The 25539-nt window shown below is 46.9% G+C and overlaps 1 protein-coding gene across 1 annotated transcript in view; it reads left to right on the top strand.

Annotated features, from left to right (window-relative positions):
- The window catches only part of PARD3B (par-3 family cell polarity regulator beta), a 933574-nt gene that overhangs the window by 848123 nt on the left and 59912 nt on the right, over window positions 1–25539 (top strand). The window contains 1 exon segment of the mRNA XM_029068763.2: window positions 23849–23928. Coding sequence (XP_028924596.1) covers window positions 23849–23928 — 80 coding nt within the window.

The following is a 25539-nucleotide window of genomic DNA, read 5'->3' as shown; positions in this document are numbered from 1 at the left end:
GTTCTAATTCCGTCTGTGCCGTTTGCCTGCTGTGTGTCCTTAGGCAAGTGATTTTACTTATCTGGGCCTCAGTTTTCTATTCTGTAAAATGAGGATTTAAATACCCATTCTCCCTCTCCCTTAGACTGAGAACCCCATGTGGGACAATGACTTTCATTCATTCAATAGTATTTATTGAGCGCTTACTATGAGCAGAGCACTGTACTAAGTGCTTGGGATGTACAAATCGGTAACAGATACAGTCCCTGCCCTTTGACGGGCTTACGGTCTAAGCGGGGGAGACGGACAGACGAGAACAATAGCAATAAATAGAATCGAGGGGATGAATATCTCATTAAAACAATGGCAAATAAGTAGAATCAAGGCGATGTACATTTCATTAACAAAATAAATAGGGTAATAAAAATATATACAGTTGAGCGGACGAGTACAGTGCTGAGGGGGTGGGAAGGGAGAGGGGGAGGAGCAGAGGGAAATTGCGGGGGAAAGAGGGTTTAGCTGCGGAAACGTGAAGGGGCGGGTAGAGGGAGTAGAGGGAAAAGGGGAGACTTTGATGAAATCGTATCTACTGTGGGTCTTGGCACTGGCTTGGCACCTTGTATACCCTTAATAAGTACCGCAAGTATCATTATAATTATTATTACTATTCATTATGGCAGAGGAGGAGTGCTTTGAAACCTGTCTTAGACAAAGAGAAGTAATCTCGGGTGCTGCCTTTCACTGTTTTCAAAGTGAAAAGGCCTAGTCTTATTATGTCGGTGGACTTGTTGAAACCAAACTTTCCCCCTGTGTGCATGTGAACAGAACATTCAGAGAAATCAGTCGATCGGTCGGTGCTGTTTCTTGAATGCTTATTGTGTGCAGAGCCCTGTACTAAGCACTTGGGAAGATACAATACCACAGAGTTGGTAGACACATTCTCTGCCCACAGGGAGTTCGGAGTCAAGACGGAGGAGTGTAAGCCCCCTCAGAAGTGTTCCTAGAAACCCACTTTACTGTTGCCACGTCATCCTCCTCTCCTCTACATGATTCGTCCTGCCTTGTCATCCACAACTCAATCCTTGGCTGATATTGGAAACTTGAACTCAATTTTCATCTCTTTATGTGTATTAACATAATGTCATTTCCTGAGCTGAGTCTTTGGTTTTGCAGCAGCATAATAAGAAAAACAGTGAGAATTGGCAGGTTTGGGAGATTATTTGCAGCTAGTCTATCACTTTCTCTTATTAGAAGCTTCAGCCGAAGTACTCTACAATTATCATATTTGACAAGACCATAGCTGACATTTGCATCAGCTCCCTCCCTTTTCTCTCTGCTGGATTGAATCACAGAACATGTTCTCAGGATCCTTTTGTGTTTTTTTTTCTTTCCTGCTTAGCACCGACTCAAATTCCACCTGTCTTGTCGAAATCAAAGAACGAAGATGGAGCTTTCATTTTTCCGGGAACGAGTCTTTCGGTTCCTTGATGGCGTGTGTAGGTTGAGGATAATAGATCAGAATCTCCCCCCTTCCTGGCTCCAACCCTTCTTCTCGAACTCCTCCTGCCACTTTCTCCGGCCTGCTCTCGCGCTTGTCAGGTCTTTGATTAAAACGTATGTGGGAACTGCAGCGGTTTTTCAGAATGCAAAAATTGTTATGGCAGAAACCTCCTCTGCTAATGGAGGAAAATGGTACTTGAACAGCCAGAATGACATTAATTATGTGAAAAGCAATCTTATCTGGCAGATGGCAAGTGCTGTTTTATTCTCAAACAGTCTTTGGCGGGCCGAGGCCCAGCCGGGGTTGGAAAGCTAAAAGGATTTAATCTTGGTGAAGTTTTGACGGCACTTGAACCCGGCCTACTGAATCTAGATAGAAAGCAGTTTAGGAGCAACACTGGGCCGGTCACGTGAATCCGAGTCCAGAAATGCAGCTGGGCTCTAGTGACTTTAGGGAACCAGTGGTCAAAAATGAGAGCAAATCAGACTTGTGCTTTGAGCTGGAACAAAGCCGTGAGCTCTGTGGAGCGCTAGAAACCGGAGGTAATGTTGCAGAACCCGATGTCCTGCTTGTGGGGGTGGGTAGGGAGAAGGGGTTGGGAGGGCCTCCCGAAGGGTTGACTGCAAGATTATTCTGCCCCCTCCACACCAGGACAGGGTGCTAATCACCGTCTTTGCTTACAGAGCAGCCCTGATCACCACAGAGCTTGGACCTGGGAGTCAGAGGTCATGGCTTCTAATCCCAGCTCTGCCACCTGTCTGCTGTGGGACTTTGGGCAAGTCACTTCACTTCTCTGGGCTTCAGTTCCCTCATCTGGAAAACGGGGACTAAGACTGTGAACCCCAGACCCTGTTGCACAATTGTGGTATTTGCTAAATGCTTAGCACTGTACTAAGCACTGGGGCGGATACAAGATCATTGGGTTGGGCTCAGTCCCTGTCTCACGTGGGCTCACGGTCTAAATCCCCTTTTTCCAGATGAGGTAACTGAGGCCCAGAGAAGTTAGGTGACTTGGCCAAGATCACACAGCAGACGAGTGGCAGAGCAGGACCCCCCCCCCTTCACCTCCCCTCAGCTAAGCCCCTTTTCCCCCCTTTCCCTCTGCTGCTCCCCCTCTCCCTTCCCCTCCCCTCAGCACTGTGCTCATCTGCTCATTTGTATATATTTTTATTACCCTATTAATTTTGTTAATGAGATGTACATCCCCTTGATTCTATTTATTGCTATTGTTTTTGTCTGTCTGTCTCCCCCGATTAGACCGTAAGCCCGTCAGTGGGCAGGGATTGTCTCTATCTGTTGCTGAATTGTACATTCCAAGCGCTTAGTACAGTGCTCTGCACATAGTAAGCTCTCAATAAATACTATTGAATGAATGAACCCAGGTCTTCTGACTCTCAGGTCTGGGCTCTTTCCACTAGGCCATGTTAGTCAGAAATAAAGCACAGTGTGAAGACATCCCACGTGCCATTTTGCAGAAGGAGGTCGAGTTCACCTTTCTCCAGAAGGACCTGTTCTCCTCCCACTTGCTCCTTGGAGTTCCCTTCAGGGTCCCGTGTACAGGACCAGCGAAGAGAAGCAGCGTGGCTCAGTGGAAAGAGCCTGGGCTTTGGAGTCAGGGCTCATGAGTTCGAATCCCAGCTCTGCCACTTGTCGGCTGTGTGACTGTGGGCAAGTCACTTAACTTCTCTGTGCCTCAGTTCCCTCATCTGTAAAACGGGGATTAAGACTGTGAGCCCCACGTGGGACAACCTGATTCCCCAATGTCTATCCCAGCGCTTAGAACAGTGCTCGGCACATAGTAAGCGCTGAACAAATACCAACATTATTATTATTATTATTATTATTATTACAGGGGCACTGAATCTGAGCCACGGAACCGGGGGCAGGAGCCGAGGCAGAGGGAAATGGAGGCCAGAAGGAAAAATACAAGATGTAGGGAAGGGCTTTGGGTATCAAATCCATACTGGACAGGAGATAGCCTGGCTGGAAGCAGACCCGCTGACCCAGCACAGCCACTAATCAGGGCCTGAAGTTCTGTGCTTGAAGCTAGGGGCCCCTGCAGATCTGCACCCCCAGATGGGGTCAGGCCCCGCCCTGTCATTTGGTTAACGGGTTGCATCCCTAATTAAGCTCCCGACTCACAAAGTTGGGTGACGGTTGCCTCCCTTAGTGAATAATTCAGTGTCCACGATACACGGGGTCTCATCGCCTTTTGAATACGGCAGGGTCAACCTCTCCATCCTCTGTACAAGATTACCCGGTGAATACTCACTCTGACTCCCATTTATAATGGGCAGCGATGTTTAAAGAACGCCAACCATTCATTTTAAATGCTAGCCTGCTTTTTGAGAGAGGAACAAAAGCTAGGAGTTCTACAGCTGCAGATCCAATAAATCTCGTGACAGATTGCACTGTTTGTTCAGGGAGATATGGGGGTAGGACGGTACCTTAGAAACCACCAAAGCATTTGGGAAAAGAATAATCGTTTTCCAAAGCTTGACCTTCTCTTGGGTTGTTTGTTAAATATCTTCTCCCTCTCTGGACAGAATGATGAAGCTGTGAAATGTCTGGCGGCTCCTTCGCTGAGAAGCAGCATGGCCTAGTGGAAAGAGTACAAGACTGGGAAACAAGAGTCCTGGGTCCTGATCCCAGCTCTTCCTCTTGCCTGTTGTGTGACCTTGGATAGGTCACTTCACTTCTATTTTGTTGGAGTCAAAATGGTGTGTCAAACCTTGGGGTGTTTTCACCTCAGCCACTGAGTTGATTTAGGCCAATCAGTGAAGCAGTCATTGGTAGTTAATGAGCACTTTTCTGTGTACAGAGCACTGTACTAAGGGAGAGCCTGGGAATACAAACAAATGTGTCAGGAAAGTGTACACCACTCCATTCCTCTACCGAGAAGCAGCGCATCTTAGTGGAAAGAGCATGGACCTGGGAGTCAGGGGAACTCTGCCACTAATCTGCCTAGTGACCTTGGGAAAGTCACTTAACTTCTCTGTGCCTCAGTTACCTCATCTGGAAAATGGGGATTCAATACTTGTTCTTCCTCCTACTTAGACACTGATCCCCATGGGGCTCTATTATCTTGTGTCTAGAGCTTTGTACAATGCTTAGCTTAGGGTAAGTGTTTAACAAATTACACAAACATTACTGATATTATTACTGGATGGGTAGTGGTAGAGTCAAATTGTCCCAACAGAAATGCCATCTCGTCCTCCCTGCAATCCATGCGGGGAGCATAAATCAATCGTTCAATCAATCCGTCATATTCATTGTGAGCTTACTGTGTGCGGAGCATTGTAATAAGCGCTTGGGAGAGTAAAGTATGACAGAGTTGGTAGACACATTCCCTTCCCTCAACGAGCTTACAATCTAGAGGGGGAGACAGACATTAATACAAATAAATAAATTATAGATATGTAAGTGCTATCGAGCTGAGGGTGAGGTGAATAAGGGGTGCAAATCCAAGAGCAAGGGAAACACAGAAGGGAATGGGGGAAAAAGGAAATGAGGACTTAGTGGGGGGAGATCTCTTGGAATAAATGGGCTTTTAATAAGGCTCGGAAAGCGGGGAGAGTGCTTGTCTGTCAGACATGAACGGGGAGGGAGTTCCAGGCCAGAGGCAGGACACGGGTGAGGAGTCGGCAGCGAGATAGATGAGACCGAGGTACAGCGAGTAGGTGGGTAGGGCCCAGTGGTACAGTGGAAGCCAGTGTCTCCAGCCTTGGCCCAGTGAAACCAATTCAAGAGAAAAATTTGTACTTATTCTTTTTCTCCTAATTTTGATCTTCCTAGAAAAATCACCTCCCTGAAACCATCACTCTTGATCTTGACTTCCTGCCTGCCTTCCCCACCTCTCCCTATTCTATCCCCTCTCAAGGGCACTTAGAAAGGAATGAAAAGATCCCGGGCAAAAAATATTGCCCCAACCAAATCAGCAGGAAATGACACAAAAATGAGATCCAAGGAAACTGGCTACAGTACAGTTATGTTTAGTGCAGTCCAGCAAAAGGCTGATGAATGGACCTCAGGCTTCCAGAGTACACTGGGGCAGGATTAGGATACCTTGCCCCAGGAAGTCTTCCCAGTATCCTTTTAGGGCATCCCCCCACCCCCCGATGGGGTTTTGGCACTGGGTATTTTTTGACCTGCACAGATCTGGGGCAAATGCACCCATGTCCTGGGAAAACAAACCCTGCATCCGGCCCCCTCAGTCAAAAAGCAATGATCTGGCACAGTGCTTGGCACATAGTGAGTGCTTAATGAATACCCTAAGAAAGCTACCTTTTTTGGGAGATCCTTCATAGGAGGTTTTGCGAACTTTGTAGAATTCGTTTCAAAGGCTAAATACCGCAAAATTAGAGGCCTCTGCAGGAAATCTAAGCAAAATAAAATTACAGAAGAAAGATGACCAGGATTGTAATTTATCCCTTTAATTTAGGAAAAGGAAAAGAATTGTTTTAAGAAATGATATTACCACAAAATGCACTCATAAAATGTTGCTTTAAATGCTAGGGACAATAGATTCTGTAACAGTGGAAACCTTCCGCTTTCCAGCTAAAGTATGGCAACAGAGAAGCAGCATGGCTTAGTGGATAGAGAATGGGCCCGGGAGTTGGAAGGACTTGGGTTCTAATCCTGCCTCTGCCACTTGACTGCTGTGTGACCTTGGGCAAGTCACTTCACTTCTCTGTGCCTCAGTTCCCTCATCTGTAAAATGGGGATGAAGTCTGTGAGCCCTACGTGGGACAACCTGATTGCCTTGTATCTACCCCAGTGCTTGGCACATAGTAAGCGCTTAACAAATACCAACATTATTATTATTACAATCAAGATAATCAGGTTGTCCCCATTAGGGCTCACAGTCTTAATCCCCATTTTACAGATGAGGTAACTGAGGCCCAGAGAAGTGAAGTGATTTGCCCCAAGTCCTGCTGCTGATAAGTAGCAGAGCCGGGATTAGCACCCACGACCTCTGACTCTGAAGCCCATGCTCTTTCCACTGTGCCACGACACACACCTTAATGCACACAGAAAGAAATACTCGCGATGCCCCAAGCCTCCTGCACTTATGTACATATCCATAATTTATTTGTTTATATCAATGTCCCCCTGTGGACTGTAAGCTCATTGTGGGCAAGGAGTGTGTCTGCTATATTGTGCTCTTCCAGGCGCCTAGGGCAGTGCCCTGCACACAGTAAGCACTCAGTAAATACAACTGACTAACGGAGAGTAGCAGCAGGCAACAAAAGAAAAATTTTATATATGCTCTCAAACTCTCTTATCACTTACTGCTGCCTCCCTTGCTATTCATTCATTCAGTGGTATATATTGAGCGCTTACTGTGTGCAGAGCACTGTACTAAGCACTTGGGAGAGTACAATACAACAATAAACACATTCCCCGCCCACAACCAGCCCCTCTTGTCTACCACAATGACTGTACCCCCAGCCTGGCTCTGAAGTGGGAGTGGCCAGTCATTTCTGTTGAGATGTACCCTAAATTCATTATTCTTTGGAAGTATGAAACTGAACAGGTGGGTATCTTTGACTGATCTTTAGGTTGTGAGGAGGCTGGATGTGAACTACTCCCCTGAAATGGAAAAAAATCATCAGAGAGTGTCAGGTTTCTCCAGACAATGGCGGGTGGTTAGTTTATGGGCTAATTTTCCTTTGCCTGGGGGATGTTCAAAGGCAACATTGCTGCGGCGTCGGACGAATAATGCCAGAAAACGGCACATAGCCCTCAAGTTTCAACCACACTGAATAAGCCGTGTGTACACACCATAGCCAGCGGCTGATCCAAGCCATCCCATCCCCACTAAATCATTCCCTGCCCTGCTTCTGAAAGAGAAATGTCAAGAAACTAGACACAGATTCCTCGCAAAACACTTCTCATAATCACTTTCCCCCTTCATCTTTTCGCCGGCTCATTCGGCAGTGATTTTGCTTTCCAGTTGGTGATGCAACATCTTTATTTGTGGGGAGACAGATGGGGAAAGGAAATGAGGAAGAGGTGGCTGGTTCTTTAATTAAAGCTATAGAGCCCGAGTTGGCTCCTCAGCCTTATTGGACAAACTTACATGAGGAACAGAGGCTCATCTGATATATGGAGCCAAATTTGTAAAATTGTATCCACAATCCCGTTCCTATGGAAACTGAATCGGTGAGCACACACGCAAACGGCTCTGGCCAGGAGGAGCCTGCTTATATATTTATTTTTTTTTTTGAGAGAGAGAGAGAGAGAGACAATAGGAAATGAAGAGTTCACATTTGAAAGGACAAAATATAAAGAACGCAGTGTAGTCTCGCAAGGTCATTGCATAGATTTTATGGGGTGCATCCATAGAAGCAGCTATTGCTGCCTTTCAGGATCCACACACAATGGAGGGATTTCCTTCCTATGTGTAAGTGGGTCGCCTGTTTAAATCAAGCTGGCCCTCCTTCCTCGGCTGGGGTGAGCAGCGAATTCCTGAAAAGGGCTGGGGAGATGCCAGAGACCTCCTGAAAGGCCCCACTGTCTCTTCAACCATCTTCAGGGCCTGCCAGGTGCTTAGTGTTTACTCAGATTTGCCAGGATTTAGGACTTCACTCCTCTAAAACTAACCTTCTCACTGTACCTCAATCCCGTCTATCTCACCGCCAAACCCTCACCCAAGTCTTGCCTACAGTCTGGAATAGCCGCCACCCCCGCCCACAAATCCGACAAGCAATTATTCCCCCACACACACACTTCGAAGCCTTGTTAAAGGCACATCTCCTCCAACAGGTCTTCCCTTACTTAAATCCTTCTTTCTCCTCTCCCACTCCCTTCTGCATCACCCTGACTTGCTCCCTTTATTCCATCCCTTTCCCAGCCCTACAGCACTTATGTACATATCTGTAATTTATTTATATACATTGTCTGTCTCCCCCTCTAGACTGTAAGCTCACTGTGGTTCTGTTTCTTGATATATTGTACTCTCCCGAGCGTTTAGTACGGTGCTCTGAACACAGTAAGCGTACACTATAAATGATTGACTGAATGAAAGAAAGGCATATGCGCCGAAGCCTGCATATCCTTGATATCAGCCCTGGACATTTGAGTAAAGTTCCGGGGGGTGGGGAGGCTGTTGTGGGCATAGATTTGCCACTTCTTTGTCCCACATCCTTCTATCCTGTGGCTCTCAAGCGTGGCAGCCAGGAAGAGATCAACCAGCAGTGAGAAGCCACGTCGCCTAGTGTATAGAACGTGAGCAAAAGGACCTGGATTCTAATCCCGGCTCCGCCACTGGTCTGTTGTGTGACCTGGGGGCAAGTGACTTCACTTCTCTGTGCCTCAGTTACCTCATCTTTAAATGGGGATTAAGACTATGAGCCCCATGTGGGACAGGGACTGCGTCCAACCTGATTAACTTGTATCTACCCCAGTGCTTAGCACAGTGCCTGGCACATAGTAAACACTTAACAAATACCATAAAAAATATTGACAGATGTTGAAGAGGTACCACTCAGTCGTCATTATTATTATCGATGGTATTTATTGAGTGCTTACTATATGCAGAATATTATACTAAGTGCTTGGGAGAATATAGTTCAACAGAGTAAATAATAATAATAATGGTACTTGTTAAGTGCTTACTATGTGCCACGCACTGTCCTAAGCAATGGGTAGATACAAATTAATCTAAGTCAAGTTAAATTGAGAAGCAGCGTGGCTCAGTGGAAAGAGCACGGGCTTGGGAGTCAGAGGTGATGAGTTCAAATCCCGTCTTTGCCACTTGTCAGCTGTGTGGCTGTGGGCAAGTCACTTCACTTCTCTGTGCCTCAGTTACTTCATCTGTAAAATGGGGATTAAGACTGTGAGCCTCACGTGGGATGACCTGATTACCCTGTATCTCCCCCAGCGCTTAGAACAGTGCTCTGCACATAGGAAGCCCTTAAATACCAACATTATTATTATTAAGTTAATCAGGTTGGACACGGTCCCTGTCCCACATGGGACTCACACTCTTAATCCCATTTCATAGATGAGGTAACTGAGGCCCAGAGAAATGAAATGATTTGCCCGAGGTCACCCAGCAGACAAGCGGTGGAGCCGGAGTTAGCGCCTATGACCTTCTGACTCCCGGGCCCATACTCTATCCACTAGGCCGGGCTGCTTCTAATAATAGTAATAATGTTGGTATTTGTTAAGCGCTTACTATGTGCCGAGCACTGTTCTAAGCGCTGGGGTAGACACAGGGGAATCAGGATGTCCCACGTGGGGCTCACAGTCTTAATCCCCATTTTACAGATGAGGTAACTGAGGCACAGAGAAGTTAAGTGACTTGCCCACAGTCACACAGCTGACAAGTGGCCTAGGTCCAGACTGGCTGAAGACTCTGAGCAGCCCGGGGTGATCCTGACACAGATGGGTCCCAGCGGATAGGGATAGGTATTTCCTGGGGCAAGTCGGAATGAACCCAAATCCAAGCCCCATAACCTCGGAATCCGTAGAGCGGTGAAAGAATTCCCGTTGACTGGTTCTACTTCCTGGAAGCCCCTCCCCTAAGTCCAGCCCCCTGAAATCCCCGCCTCCTGGAAGTCTTGCCCCCTCTTAGCTCCTGAAACCCCCTCCCCGCCCCCAGAGCTTGAAATGAAGAGTTAGCCCCTTTGGCCTCAGACGTTTTTCCCCTGATTTCTCAGGCTTACCGACAGCCCGACTGTCAAGAGTCTTTTTGGGATAGAGCCGTTAGACTCTTCGCAGAAATCGCGAGGGCTCATTGCTTGAGTTCAGGGCTCTTGATACCAGTAAGTATTCCTTTCTAACATTGCTGGAATCAGCAGTTTTATAAAGCAATATACTAAGAGGCCATTTATCCCCCTCTCGTTTCCCCCATTTGCAGATTAATGGCAGAGGGGAAGATTTAATGCCTTTTCAAACATTTTTAACAATTCATTAAAAAAAAAAGAATAAATCACACCGGGTTTTCTGCGAATGTCTGATTGTTAGAGGCAGAAACAATTTTAAATTATCATGTTTTTCACGTTCTACAGGTTAGAACACATTTCTGCCAACCTCGTAATTTATGCACAATATGTCAATTTTGCTGAGGAGATTTAAAAGCTGCTGTGATGGAAAAGCTGTGCAGAGAGAGGCAATAAGGCTTATTCACCTGTATATAACATCCTCATTTACAAATATATCTTGCCCAGATCCATTACAAGAATTGAATCTCCTGCTGCCAGATCTATCATCAGATCGCAAGGCGTGGAATAAAGTTTCAGATGGGCCTTTGGAAGAGGCAGATTCCATAAAGAGACTGCGTTCTCTTGTTCTGAGCAGCGATCAGAGTTTCTGCTGGGAAAGCCCCTTTTTGAACTACTTTGCCCTAACCCATCTCGGGTGAAAGAATTATACGTAGGAATTTTGACAGGGATGAGGATTACAGGAAAAGTCATCACTCCCTTTTGTGTCTTAAGGCATTCTGCTGCATGGTTTCTAAGGAAAAAACCAACGAGAGCATCGTACATTTCAAAGGACAGATTGCTCTAATTAGATTACTCGGTTCATGCTTATCAGTAAATACGATTTATATACTCTGGGCATATATGTATTTCTAAATAGGATAGGCGCAGGACAGAGAATGCACCAAAATTCACAGTCATTCATGCTGTTCTTATCATCGTTTCATTTAATTTCAGCTGTTTAGTAATTGGCTTTAAATAACTGGGAGTTCTGGTGATAGACAAATTCAGAACATCTGCTTGTTTTTCAAAACAGCAAATGAAAGAACGTTTCACCAGTGCATCAGTTTGAAGAAAGAAAATATCATTCAAATGTTTCTTACTGGCATGTTAACTCCTGAACAATTTATTACACACAGTGGCAGAATGTCCACATGGTAAATCTATAACGAATTGTGTCTGGCTAATTGATCTGCAAAACCAGTGTATGAATTACACAAGAGTTAGCTTGAAAGCTACCAAAGATGACCAAAGTAATCGGCAAGAGCGTTAGGTATTCCTGGTTGTTGACTTCCAGTGCATATGAAGTACATATGAAGAGAAGCAGCGTGGCTTAGTGGAAAGAGCCTGGGCTTGGGAGTCAGAGGTCATGAGTTCGAATCCCAGCTCTGCCACTTGTCAACTGTGTGACTGTGGGCAAATCACTTAACTTCTCTGTGCCTCAGTTACCTCATCTGTAAAATGGGGATTAACTGTGAGCCTCACGTGGGACACCCTGATGACCCTGTATCTCCCCCAGCGCTTAGAACAGTGCGCTGCACATAGTAAGCGCTTAACAAATACCAACATTATCGTTATTACACCTCGGTCCCTGGGTTTGTCCTATCCATATAGTTAAATATCCCATTCCCCGAACCCTTCTCCCCCTCCCCGCCGTACGGCTGATGCCCGTGCCCCACCCCAAATGGCTTATGGAATGGGTGAGGTCAGAGCCTTGTCTAAAGCTGGGGATTTCTCACGAAGGTTTTCTGTTCCATCCCGAAAAGCTGCATCCACCATCCCTGCCAGCCTGCTGGCTTCCTCAGGCTGGGAGAGACCATGGACTGGTTCAGCACAACCCAGCCCAACTACTGCATATCCAAATGTCATCCAGGAAGGAGGAAACTCCCTCCCTCTGGGAGCCTAAATTCAAGTCACCAGGAACGAGGCTTCCCAGTGGTTCATTTGTGCTATGGTGCTGTTTCTCTAGATTGTAAACTCGTTGTGAGCAGGGAAGCAGTGTGGCTCAGTGGATAGGGCACGGGCCCGGGAGTCAGAAGGACCTGTGTTCTAATCCTGGCTCCGCCGTATGTCTTCTGTATGACTTGGGCAAGTCACTTCACTTCTCTAGGCCTCAGTTACCTCATCTGTAAAATGGGGATTGAGACTGCGCCTTGGGCTTGGCCGCTTTGGGCTTTGCCGCCTTAGGCTTGGCCGGGCTCTTGGCTGTTTTCTTGGGTTTAACAGCCTTGGCCTCCTTCTTCGGGCTCTTAGCCGATTTCTTGGCTCCAGCCACCGTGGCTGCAGGCTTCTTAGCCTTCTTGGGCATCTTTTTCACGCTCTTCCTGGCTCCAGAGGCCTCGGGCTTCTTGGGTTTCTTGGCGGCGCTGGCCGATTTCTTGGGCCGTGACATCCCGCTCACCAAATCTAAAGGACTCCATCCTAATCAGAAGTCAGAAGAACTTCTGAAGGGAGTCAGAAGGACCTGGGTTCTAATCCCGACTCTGCCACTTGTCTGCTGTGACCTTGGGCAAGTCATTCAAATTCTCTGCGCCTCAGTTCCCTCATCTCTAAAATGGGGATTCAGACTGGGAGCCCTTTCCCCATTGAGACTGTGAGCCCGTCATTGGGCAGGAATTGTCTCTATCTGTTGCTGAATTGTACATTCCAAGCACTTAGTACAGTGCTCTGCATATAGTAAGCGCTCAAAAAATACTATCGAATGAATGAATGGGTAAGACAGGGACTTCGTCCATCCGTCCCAGTCTTAGAATAGTGCCTGCCTAGAATGCTAGCACGTGTGTGTGCAGACACAGGCACACACATATGAAGTCCACTGGAACAAGGAGGGCCCTTCATTGGATTCACCCCACCCATGGCTCTAAGGAAGGGGAAGAGTCATCCCAACGAAGCCAGTCCCCTAAAACATTCCCTTACAGCCTGGTGTATGCACTGATTCTAACGGCTTTGAAAAACCGCAGGATTTCTTTTCATGACTTACACCACAGTAGTTTCTCTCCAACACGTATTTGGGTCATTAATTCCACAAGTTAAAATGTGTGTAAGGATGCTGCATAAATATTTTTTTAACTGCACATTACTAAGTGAGATAATAGGGCTTTAAAAACATCAGGTGAAGATTTCTGACTTAATTATTTACTTATGGAAATACCATGACACCAGTCTTGGAGGCACTGGAATAAACCTGTCTTGAAAGAGAAAGTGAACTAACATTCTACCAAAACTGGGAGGTAGCCCATTGCTGGAATGAGCCTAGGCAGACTCTTCTGCTATATGTAGCACTTAATGGTGTCATTAGCCAAGCCCTCTCTGAATCTCAGTCTTTAGTCCAAAACCCAAAAGAAAAGACGTTAATTTTTAAACACAAGAAAAGCCAGAAAAATGCAGAAAGCAACGCCAACCCCTCTGTGTTGTGTTTGCGGACATGAAGGAAGCATTTGATCATCACCAGATGTGGACTCTGGTAACGCATGAGCTAGTAATAGTAAGAGTATTTATGAAGTACATACTGCATACGGAGCACGGTACTCAGTGCTGGGAGAGAATACACCGGTGGGAATTCGACGTGGTCCCTGTTCCTCAGTTGGCTCTCAATGTAATGTTTTAAGTGGGAAGAAGGGATGGGGGACAGTCACACCAGGAATGATGAAACATTTGAACACAACCCAAATACGCGAAATTGACTCAGAGTTTCAGAGTGGATGAAGGAGTCGGAGAGCATGTGGGGACAGCTTTTATTCCTGTCCCAGAGCATGTTGAGAGTGGGTTCCCTCAGCGTTGGGAGGGAAGGACACGGTTGAGAACCTCGTTGTTGCTGCTAAAGCAACTCCACAGCAGTTTTTTAGATTGGGACCCTCCTGAGGGGTAGGACCATGTCAAATTCCCATCTGTGCATCTTTCTGAGCGCTTAATCCAGTGTCCTGCACACAGTGAGCCGTTCCTAAATGCTATCACCACTGCTCTGGTCAGTTGAGTCAGAGCAAAAATTTGAAAGTTCCCCGCCTCATTCTGCCCCAGTTGGAAAATGGGACCTGGGTGAACCGGAACGTGGAAAAGGTGTGCGGTGTCTCGGGAGAAATGTTCTAGGTTTGGGGATTTTTGGTGAACTCCTGCAAGGTATCAATCCATCAATCAATCAGTGGTACTTATTGAGCATTTCCCGTGTGCAGAGCACCGTATTAAGCTCTCGGGAGAGTACACCAGAGTTGGTACATTCCCTGCTCTAAAGGAGTTTACAGTCTAGAGTGGGAGACAGTCACTGGTATAAATTATGGTTATGGACAAAAGAACTGTGGGGCTTAGGGTGGTGTGACTATAGAACAGTGGTGGAACTTTGGAGTCAGAGGTCATGGGTTCGAATCCCTGCTCGGCCACATGTCAGCTGTGTGACTTTGGGCAAGTCACTTAACTTCTCGGTGCCTCAGTTACCTCATCTGTAAAATGGGGATTAAGACTGTGAGCCCCACGTGGGACAACCTGATTCCCCTGTGTCTACCCCAGCGCTTAGAACAGTGCTTGGCACATAGTAAGCGCTTAACAAATACCAACATTATTATTATTATCATTAGAAGCAGCATGGCTAAATGGATAAAGCATGGGCCTGGCAGTCAGAAGGATCTTCGTTTTAATCCCAGATCTGCCACATGTCTGCCGTGTGACCACGGGCAAATCATTTAACTTTTTTGTGCCTCAGTTACCTCATCTGTAAAATGGGGATTAAGAGTGTGAGCCCCATATGGGACAGGGACTGCATCCAGCCTGATTAATTTGTACCTACCCCAACGTTTAGAACTGTGCTTGGCACAAAGTAAGTGCTTAATGAGTACCATAATTGTTATAATTGTTATTATATTAAGAACAAAGTGCACAAGTGAAACAGAAGGGAGAGAAAGTAAGGGAAATGAGGACTTAATCGGGGAAAGGACTAGATGGAATTAGAGAGGGCAATGACTATTTCCCAGAAGCAGTGTGGCTTAGTGGATAGAGCATGGACCTGGGAGTCAGAAGAACCTGGGTTCTGCCACTTGTCTCCTGTGTGACCTTGGGCAAGTCACTTCACTTCTCTGGGCCTCAGTTACCTCATCTGTAAAATGGGGATTGAGACTGTGAGCCCCATGTGGGACAGGGACTGTATCCGACCCGATTTGCTTGTACCCACCCCATCGCTTAGTACAGTGCCTGGCACAGTAAGTGCTTAACAAATACCATAATTATTATTATGATTATTATTATTATTCCCCACTTCAAGGTGGCTAGGCATCTGAAGCTGGCCTTGCCTGGCACCAACTCTCCAGAGACATAGAAACAAGGCAGATAGATCAATCAATTAATCAATCATATTCATTAATAGTAATAATAATAGCGATGAGATTTATTAAACACTTACTATGTGCCTAGCACTCTTCTAAGTGCTGGGGTAGATACAGAGTAATCAGGTTGTCCCACATGGGGCTCACAGTCTTAATCCCCATTTTACAGATGAGGTTAACTGAGGCACAGAGAAGATAAGCAACTTGCCCAAGGTCACACAGCAGACAAGTCGGGGAGTCGGGATTAGAACCCACGTCCTCTGATGCCGAAGCCCGTGCTCTCGTCACTAAGCCATGCTGTTTCTCCCACCGAGTGCTCATCGTGTGCAGAGCACTATCCGCAGTCCTTGGGAAGGTACAATGTAGCGGAGTTGGTAGACGCGTTCCCTGCCCGCAACAAGCTCACGGTCTAGAGGGCGAGACGGACATTAATGTAAATAAATTAATTGCAAATATGTACGTAAGTGCTGTGGGGCCGAGGGAGGGGTGAATAAAAGGTGCAAATGCAAGAACAAGGGTGACGCAGAAGGGAGCCGGAGAAGAGGAAAGAGGGCTCAGTCATTCATTCACTCAATAGTATTTATTGAGCGCTTACTATGTGCAGAGCACCGTACTAAGCGTTTGGAATGTACAATTCGGCAACAGATAGAGACAATCCCTGCCCTTTGACGGGCTTAGGGTCTAATCGGGGGAGCCGGACAAAAACAATAGCAATAAATAGAATCAAGGGGATGGACATCTCATTAACAAAGTTAATAGGTTGATAAAAACATATACAAATGGACGGCCTTTGGAGGAGATGCGCCTTCACTGAGGCTTTGAAGGTGGGGAGAGTGCCGGATGTGAAGAGGGAGGTTGTTCCAGGCTGGAGGCAGGACAGAGGTGAGAGGTCAGTGGCGAGATAAATGAGGTAGAGGAGCCAAGTGTGGGGTTGGGCTGTGGTAGGAAAGCAACGAGGTAGGGTAGGAGGGGGCAAGGTGATTAATGATCGAGAATCACAGCAAAGGGCCAGCCCGGGGCCAGACTGGCAACCGACCCAGAGGAAACGTGGGTTATGCAACAGCTGAGGCCAAGGAGATGTAGCAGAGCCAAATGTTTTCACTGGAAACCCAGAACGGAATGCAGTCTCTCTAAATTCCACCTCCCAGTCACTGCACCCCTCAACCACAGATTAAGAAGTAGATAGCCAGCCCGCTTCTGGAGGATGAACCGAAATGTGGCATGCCCAGAGAGGGAGATGAGAACAAATACTGTCAATATTTGTTTGCTGTTGCCTGCTCCGTGTCTTTTTGGGCAAGTGGCTTAACTTTTCTGCGCCTCCATTTCCTTATCTGTGTAATGGGGATTCAATACCTGTTCTTCCTCCCGCTTAGACTGTGAGCCCCATGGGGGAAAGGGACCATATCTGATCTGATTATCTTGTATCTACCCCAGCGCTCGGTACATAGCACCTAACAAATACCAGAATTATCATTATTTTATTATTGCCATTAATAAAGACCAGTGCAAACAACCGGTGGTATTTTTTGAGCACTTACTATGTGCAGGGCAGTGTACTAAGCGCTTGGGGGAGTAATAATGTTGGTATTTGTTAAGCGCTCACTATGTGCAGAGCACTGTTCTAAGCGCTGGGGGAGATACAGGGTCATCAGGTTGTCCCACATGAGGCTCACAGTTAATCCCCATTTTACAGATGAGGTAACGGAGGCCCAGAGAAGTGAGCTGACAAGTGACAGAGCCGGGAGTCGAACCCATGACCTCTGACTCCGAAGCCCAGGCTCTTTCCACTGAGCCTTTAGAGTCGGTAGATGTGATCCCTGCCCTCCAGTAGCTTCCAGTCCAGTCTGTATCCAACAGACCGCGGCGTGGCTCAGTGGAAAAGAGCCTGGGCTTCGGAGTCAGAGGTCATGAGTTCGATTCCCGACTCCGCCACTTGTCAGCTGTGTGACTGTGGGCAAGTCACTTAACTTCTCTGTGCCTCAGTTCCCTCCTCTGTAAAATGGGGATTAACTGTGAGCCTCACGTGAGACAACCTGATTACCCTGTATCTCCCCCGGCATTTAGAACAGTGCTCTGCACGTAGTGAGCGCTTAACAAATACCAACATTATTATTATTACTGACTTCGGCCATCCGAAGAAGGGTTGCTCTCCATGAGCAGAGGTTTGGGAAAATTGGGATGCTAGGGCAGATTCCAAAAGGAGATAGACACTGCTCGAAGCACACTTCACATGTGCACGGTTTGGAATGAATCCTCCCTCACACCGAGTTTCTTCTCAGCCCCGATCACCCGCAAAGATGCGATCTCACCCTCGGTAGCTCAGTAGCATCGTCTTTGAATGCGAAGGACAGATTAAACGTATGGCCGTGTGCACACGCCGACACGAAAGGCTTTCAGAATTTGCCACGGTCGTCTGTCACCGGTCTGAATGGTTAGCCTGCCGAGACACCAGCCTCCCAGGACAATCCCTGATCCCTGAGGTGAAAACCCTTTTTTATTGATGACCAGCCCTGGCCACCAATTGCCCTAGCTAAATGAGTCGTCAAGATGTGTGATAGGGAAATCGCCCTGTGTGTACTGCTTTCTTAATTAGTTCCAAGAAAATAAGAAGTTCAGCAAGAGAGTGCTAAACAAAGTACGGTTTTCCATTGAAGATCATGAAAAGGCTGTTACTGGGCTCCCGGTTCCAAAAAAGATGACCATAACAGTATGAATATATTAAGAAACAGTGATAAGCACTCAATAGTGCTGCGTGGCTCAGTGGAAAGAGCACAGGCTTGGGAGTCAGAGGTCATGAGTTGGAATCCCGGCTCTGCCACTTGTCAGCTGTGTGACTGTGAGCTAGTCACTTCACTTCTCTGGGCCTCAGTTACCTCATCTGTACAATGGGGATTAAGACTGTGAGCCTAATATGGGACAACCTGATGATCCTGTATATCCCAGCGCTTAGAACAGTGCTCTGCACATAGTAAGCGCTTAATAAATACCAACATTATTATTATTATTAGCGTGGCTTAGTGGAAAGGGCCCGGGCTTGGGAGTCAGAGGACATGGGTTCTAATCCAAGCTCCTCCACTTGTCAGCTGTGTGATTTTGGGTAAATCACTTCGCTTCTCTGTGCCTCAGTTCCCTCATCTGTAAAATAGGGGTTAAGACTGTGAGCCCCACGTGGGACAACCTGATTACCTTGTATCTCCCCCAGCGCTTAGATCAGTGCTTGACACATAGTAAGCGCTTACCAAATACCATCATTATTATTCAGCGCTTAGAACAGTGCTTGGTACATAGTAAGCACTTACCAAATACCATTATTATTAATATAGTTAGGTGATCAAATAGCAAGGTACATGTATACCAACGTGGCTGGTGGTGTGGGAAGCCATGTGGCTTAGTGGATAGAGCAAGGGCCTGGGAGTCAGAGGGGCGTGGGTTCTAATCCTGGCTCTGCCATGTCTATGCTGGGTGACCTTGGACAAGTCACTTCACTTCCCTGAACCTCAGTTACCTCATCTGTAAAATGAAGAGTAAGAGTGTGAGCTTCATGTGGGACAGGGACTGGATCCAATCTGATTAACTTTTATCTACGTCAGTGCTTAGAACAGTACTTGACATATAGTAAGTGCTTAAAAAGTAAGCCCTCCCTCCCAGTAAGTGCTTAAGAAGTCTGTCCTCCCTCCTCATATCAGGCAGATAATTGCTCTCCCTCACTTCAAAACCTTACTGAAGGCACATCCCCTCCAAGAAGCCTTAACTGAGTAAGCCCTCCTCTCCTCTTCTCCCACTCTCTTCTCGGCTGCACTTACTTGCTGCCTCTTTCATCCTCCCATCCCCACAACACATGTGTATATATCTATGTATATATCTGTATTTTATTTACAGATATATACACATCTGTATCCACATATCCACGGGAAGCAGCGTGGCTCAGTGGAAAAGAGCCCGGGCTTCGGAATCAGAGGTCATGAGTTCGACTCCCGGCTCCGCCACTTGTCAGCTGTGTGACTGTGAGCAAGTCACTTAACTTCTCTGTGCCTCAGTTACCTCATCTGTAAAATGGGGATTAAGACTGGGAGCCCCACGTGGGACAACCTGATTCACCTGTGTCTACCCCAGCGCTTAGAACAGTGCTCTGCACATAGTAAGCGCTTAACAAATACCAACATTATTATTATTATTATTATTTATTTAATCTGTTTATATAATGTCTGTCTCCCCCTCTAGACTGTATATATCTACGTATATATCTGTAATTTATTTATCTGTTTATTTATATTAATAGCCCGTCTCCCCTTCTAGACTGTGAGTTTGTTGTGGACAGGAGTCTGTTTGCTGTTATATTGTACTCTCCCAAGCACTTGATACAGTGCTTTGCACTCAGAAAGCGCTCAATAAATATGAATGAATGAATGAATGAATGAATGAAAAGTAATCAGACTGGACACAGTCCTTGTCCCATATGGGGCTCAAAGTCTTAATCCCCATTTTACACATGAAGCAATTGAGGCCCACAGAAGTGTAGTGACTTGGCCAAGGTCACGCAGCAGACATGTAGTGAGCCGGGTTTAGAACCCATGTCCTCCGACTCCCAAGCCCGTGCTGTTTCCCCTAGGTGACACTGCTTCCCACAGACAAGTTCCCTGCCCACATCGAACTTGCAGTCTAGAGGAGGAGACGGACGTTAATCTAAATAATGATTTATAGATATGTACGTAAGTGCTGTGGGGTTGAGAGTGGGGTAAACATCTAATGCCCAAAGGTCATAAATCCAAGTTCATAGATGATGCAGAAGGGAGAGGGAGCCAGGGAGGAGAGGGCTTAATCACTGCTACCATTTTAATCCAATCACTTTTCTTATCCCACCTTAATTACTGTACCGGCTCCTTGCTGAATTCCTCGACTCCTGTCGCTCCTCAATCCAGTCCATACTTTACCCTGCTGCCCATATCGTTTTTCTACAGAAATGTTCAGGCCATGTCTCCCCACTCCTCAAGAACCTCCAGGGGTTGCCCATCTACCTCTGCATCAAACACTCCTCACCTTTGGCTTTAATAATAATAATAATGATAATGTTGGTATTTGTTAAGCGCTTACTATGTGCCGAGCACTGTTCTAAGCACTGTTCTAAACGCTTCTCTACCAAAGCACTATATCATTATATCACTATATCACCTTTCCCACTCCTCCCTCACCTCGCTATTCTCGTACTACAATCCAGCCCACAAACTTTGCTCCTCTAATTCTAACCTCCTCTCAATCTTGTCTATCCTGCCGCCGACCTTTCGTCCACCTCCTGCCTCCACCTCCTGCCTCCAGCCTGGAACGCCTCCTTCCTCATATCCGACAGCCCTCTCTCCCCGGCTTCAAAGCGTTATTGAAGCAGCGTGGCTCAATGGAAAGAGCCCGGGCTTGGGAGTCAGAGGTCATGGGATCGACTCCCAGCTCTGCCACTTGTCAGCTGTGTGACTGTGGGCAAGTCACTTCACTTCTCTGTGCCTCAGTTACCTCATCTGTAAAATGGGGATGAAGACTGTGAGCCTCACGTGGGACAACCTGATTACCCTGTATCTATCTACCCCAGTGCTTAGAACAGTGCTCTGCACATAGTAAGCGGTTAACAAATGCCAACCTGTCAGCTGTGTGACTGTGGGCAAGTCACTTAACTTCTCTGTGCCTCAGTTACCTCATCTGTAAAATGGGGATTAAGACTGTGAGCCTCACATGGGACAACCTGATTACCCTGTATCTACCCCAGTGCTTAGAACAGTGCTCTGCTGCCTTTGACACTGTCGACCATCCCCTCCTCCTCCATACCTTATCTCACCTTGGCTTCACGGACTCTGTCCTCTCCTGGTTCTCCTCTTACCTCTCTGGCCGATCATTCTCGGTCTCCTTCGCTGGAGCCTCCTCCCCCTCCCATCCTTTAACTGTTGGAGTTCCTCAAGGGTCAGTTCTTGGCCCTCTTCCGTTCTCCATTTACACTCGCTCCCTCGGTGAACTCATCCGCTCTCACGGCTTTGACTACCATCTCTACGCAGATGACACGCAGATCTACATCTCCGCCCCTGTCCTCTCCCCCTCCCTTCGGGCTCGCATCTCCTCCCGCCTCCGGGACGTCTCCACCTGGATGTCTGCCCGCCACCTAAAACTCGACATGAGCAAGATTGAGCTCCTCATCTTCCCTCCCGAACCCGGTCCTCTCCCAGACTTCTCTATCACCGTGGATGGCACGACCATCCTTCCTGTCTCTCGGGCCCGCGATCTCGGTGTCATCCTTGACTCGTCTCTCTCGTTCACCCCACGCGTCCTATCCGTTACCGAGACCTGCCGGTTTCACCTCTACGATATTGCCAAGATCCGCCCTTTCCTCTCCACCCAGACGGCTACCTTACCGCTACGGGCTCTCGTTATATCCCGGCTAGACTACTGTGTCAGCCTTCTCTCTGACCTCCCTTCCTCCTCTCTCGCCCCGCTCCGGTCTATTCTTCACTCCGCTGCCCGGCTCATCCTCCTGCAGAAACGATCTGGGCATGTCAGTCCCCTTCTTAAACAACTCCAGTGGTTGCCTATCATCCTCCGCTCCAAACAAAAACTCCTCACTCTAGGCTTCGAGGCTCTACATCACCTTGCCCCTTCCTACCTCTCCTCCCTTCTCTCTTTCTACCGCCCACCCCGCACGCTCCGCTCCTCCGCCGCCCACCTCCTCCCCGTCCCTCGGTCTCGCCCGTCCCGCCGTCGACCCCCGGGCCGCGTCCTCCCGCGGTCCCGGAACGCCCTCCCTCCTCACCTCCGCCAAACTGATTCTCTTCCCCTCTTCAAAACCCTACTTAAAACTCACCTCCTCCAAGAGGCCTTCCCAGACTGAGCTCCTCTTCTCCCTCTACTCCCTCTGCCACCCCCCCTTTACCTCTCCGCAGCTAAACCCTCTTTTTCCCCTTTTCCCTCCGCTCCTCCACCTCTCCCTTCCCATCCCCACAGCACTGTACTCGTCCGCTCAACTGTATATATTTTCGTTACCCTATTTATTTTGTTAATGAATTGTACATCGCCTCGATTCTATTTAGTCGCCATTGTTTTTACGAGATGTTCTTCCCCTCGACTCTATTTATCGCCATCGTTCTCGTCTGTCCGTCTCCCCCGATTAGACTGTAAGCCCGTCAAACGGCAGGGACTGTCTCTATCTGTTGCCAACTTGTTCATCCCAAGCGCTTAGTACAGTGCTCTGCACATAGTAAGCGCTCAATAAATACTATTGAATGAATGAATGAATGCTCCGCACATAGTAAGCACTTAACAAATACCAAAATTATTATTATTATTATTGAAGGCACATCCCCTCCAAGAGGCCTTCCTTGACTAAGCCCTTCTTTTGTCTTCTCCCACTCCCTTGTACATCACTCTGACTTTCATCCCCCCTCCTAGCCCCACAGCACATATGTACATATATGTAATTTATTTATATGACTGTCTCCCCCCACCCCTACTATACTGTAAGCATTTTGGGGCAGGGAATGTGTCTGTTTATTGTTATGTTGTACTCTCCCAAGTGCTTAGTCTGCGCAGTAAGCACTCAGTAAATATGATTAAATGAATGAATGAAAGGGAGCTGGGGAGAAGAGGACTTAAAGCAGGAAGGCATCTTGGAGGAGATATAACCATAACAATGCTTTAAAGGTGGAGAGAGTGGTGGTCTAGCATATATGGAGGGGGAGGGAGTTCCAGGCTAGAGGAAGGATGTGGGAAAGAAGCACTGAGGTATTGCCGAGCAGAGCAACTGAAAAATCACTCTGCCCTTTTCATTCATGACATTAATTGAGCCTCAACTGTGGCCAAGACATGAGGCAGTGTACAATTTATATAGTGAGAAGGTGCAATTTCTGTTTCCAAGGAATTTATATAGGGAAAAATAGACCCAACACATGTGCTTGCATAAACACTTAAGTGTAATTAGCCACACAAAGCACACTTATATGCAAATGCCCTGAAGTAATGAAGGACAGGTAGGGTTTGTGGTGGTTTGCAGTGCCTTAAGAACAAAGTCTCTTTAGGAAGGGAAAGATCCATGGAGGAGCTGAATTTTAATGACATGTTTAATGGACAGAACAGAGATGGCTTGATTGATGGGAGAATGTTGTTTTACACTGACCCTTTCTGGATAGAAGGGAGAGTGTTGATAAATGCCATATTTGTGGGTTTATTGTCAAATCCTGTGGTAATTTTAAGTCCCTGCTTTTCCTTGGTTGATTTTTGGCACGCAGCAACATCATTTGTGCACTGATTATAATTTTGAGATTCATTGTCAGTAACCAGTGTGTCTAATTGATCTTCATCTCTAATTACTTTTCTCTCCACAGGTGCCTGGAAAAGGCCCAGATGGGAGTTCATGCAACCTCCGATTTGAGGGAATGGAAAGACAGTATGCATCCTTACCCAGGTAGCTCACGCAAGTATCTCCATATACCAATTCACCCTCCACCACGGTCTTTAGAGAAATCTGAATAGAACAGGTTTCTGGCTCATAAATGAGGGATTATGTTGTAATTTTAAATCACTACCGTCTGCTGCAGGCTTGGTGTCATCTTCATAACTATGTTAATAATTTGAATTCCATTGATTAAAAAAATGCTAAGATGTCATTGCCATTGATCCTGCTAGCACGCACTGGGGGACAGAATTCCAGACATGGGCAGCAGGCGGAATCTTGAGGTCAAAATATTGAGCCCGAAATCTTGAGCCGTTTTTACCTCCGGTCTCAAAATGGCAGAAGGGCTGAACTGAAGGCACAGAGATCTTATGGCACCAGGCCCTTGCGTTGGGAGGTGCCCGTGAATCACTTCCGGCAGGCTTCATCCCTGGAGTTTTTAGGAGTATCTGAGAGTTGAATGTGTCTCACAAGAGAGCAGTGGGAAACTGGGAAGCTTAGTCTCTCTGAATTGTGCCGGAGCAGGAGTCAGAAGGCAGTAACCAAATACTGGCATGGAACCCACGCGATAGTGACCGTAGTCAGAGCCTGGTAGTCCTGGTCTAAATCGGACTCGTGTGCTATAAGCAGATCCCTTTAAAGATGAAAAATGAGTCTCGGTTTCACTGTCTTATTCAGATCTGGAGAGCTGGTAGTCTGGCTAGCAGGGAATGACAAAAGAGAAGGTTTTCCAAGAATCTGATCCAATTTCTGTCGGAGAGGGAACAGTTGTGTGTACATGAATTTCGACTTTGAGCCAGCCCCTCGAGGGACAGAGACTGGGTCCAAGCCCCACTTGTGTATTCCGTCCCTGCGCTTAGCACAGTGTCCTGCCCCCAGTAAGTGCTTAATAGATACTAATACTAGTAGAGTAGGGGTCCTAGTATCATCTGTTGAGTGGCCATTTTGAGAGTGCACTGTTCTTGGGGCTCGGGAAATACAAAATGAATAAATGACACCTTCCCCGCCCACAGAGATTGTACAAGTTGGTGCAGGGGAAGAATTCTGAAATATAAGAAAAAATTTCCCCTTTGTAAATCCACGAAGGCTTATTCAGAAGGGCTGTTGCACCAACTCGAACACCCTCAAAACCCAAGCTTTTAAGGTTTTAACCCAGAGCTGCATCTGTAGTTGAGTTTCCCCTTTTCACCTCCGTGAATCATTACGTTACCCATAATGTTGCCTGTGGATTTCCAAAAATAAGAGCCTGAATACTAGAAAAGGCACTAGCAGGACTGCCACCTGCTTTTACAAGTAGCATGTTGCTTTCCAGCAGAGTGCTAAAATTCAAAAACTAGTTAAGAATCCATTTTCAACATTTACTAGGCACACTGCTCCAAGGAGTAAAATCAAAACATAAATCTGGCTTACTTGAATGAAAGTGTATTGGCTTTTTCTCTCTTCCCCTCTTGGGCTTCTCCCTACCCCTCCACCACTCTTTCCTCCAGTATTTCCTTCCCCTCCATTAGTTTTTCTCTTCCATTTTCTTCTTGTGTGAAAATGGACTAACCAGAACAATTTTTGTTAAACATAAGGCCCTTGAAAGCAAGTTCCTCAAGACCAGGGATCGTGTCTACTTACTCT

Source organism: Ornithorhynchus anatinus, chromosome 7, assembly GCF_004115215.2.
Source record: "Ornithorhynchus anatinus isolate Pmale09 chromosome 7, mOrnAna1.pri.v4, whole genome shotgun sequence".
NCBI lineage: Eukaryota > Metazoa > Chordata > Mammalia > Monotremata > Ornithorhynchidae > Ornithorhynchus > Ornithorhynchus anatinus.
This window is presented reverse-complemented; position numbering and strand designations above follow the sequence as displayed.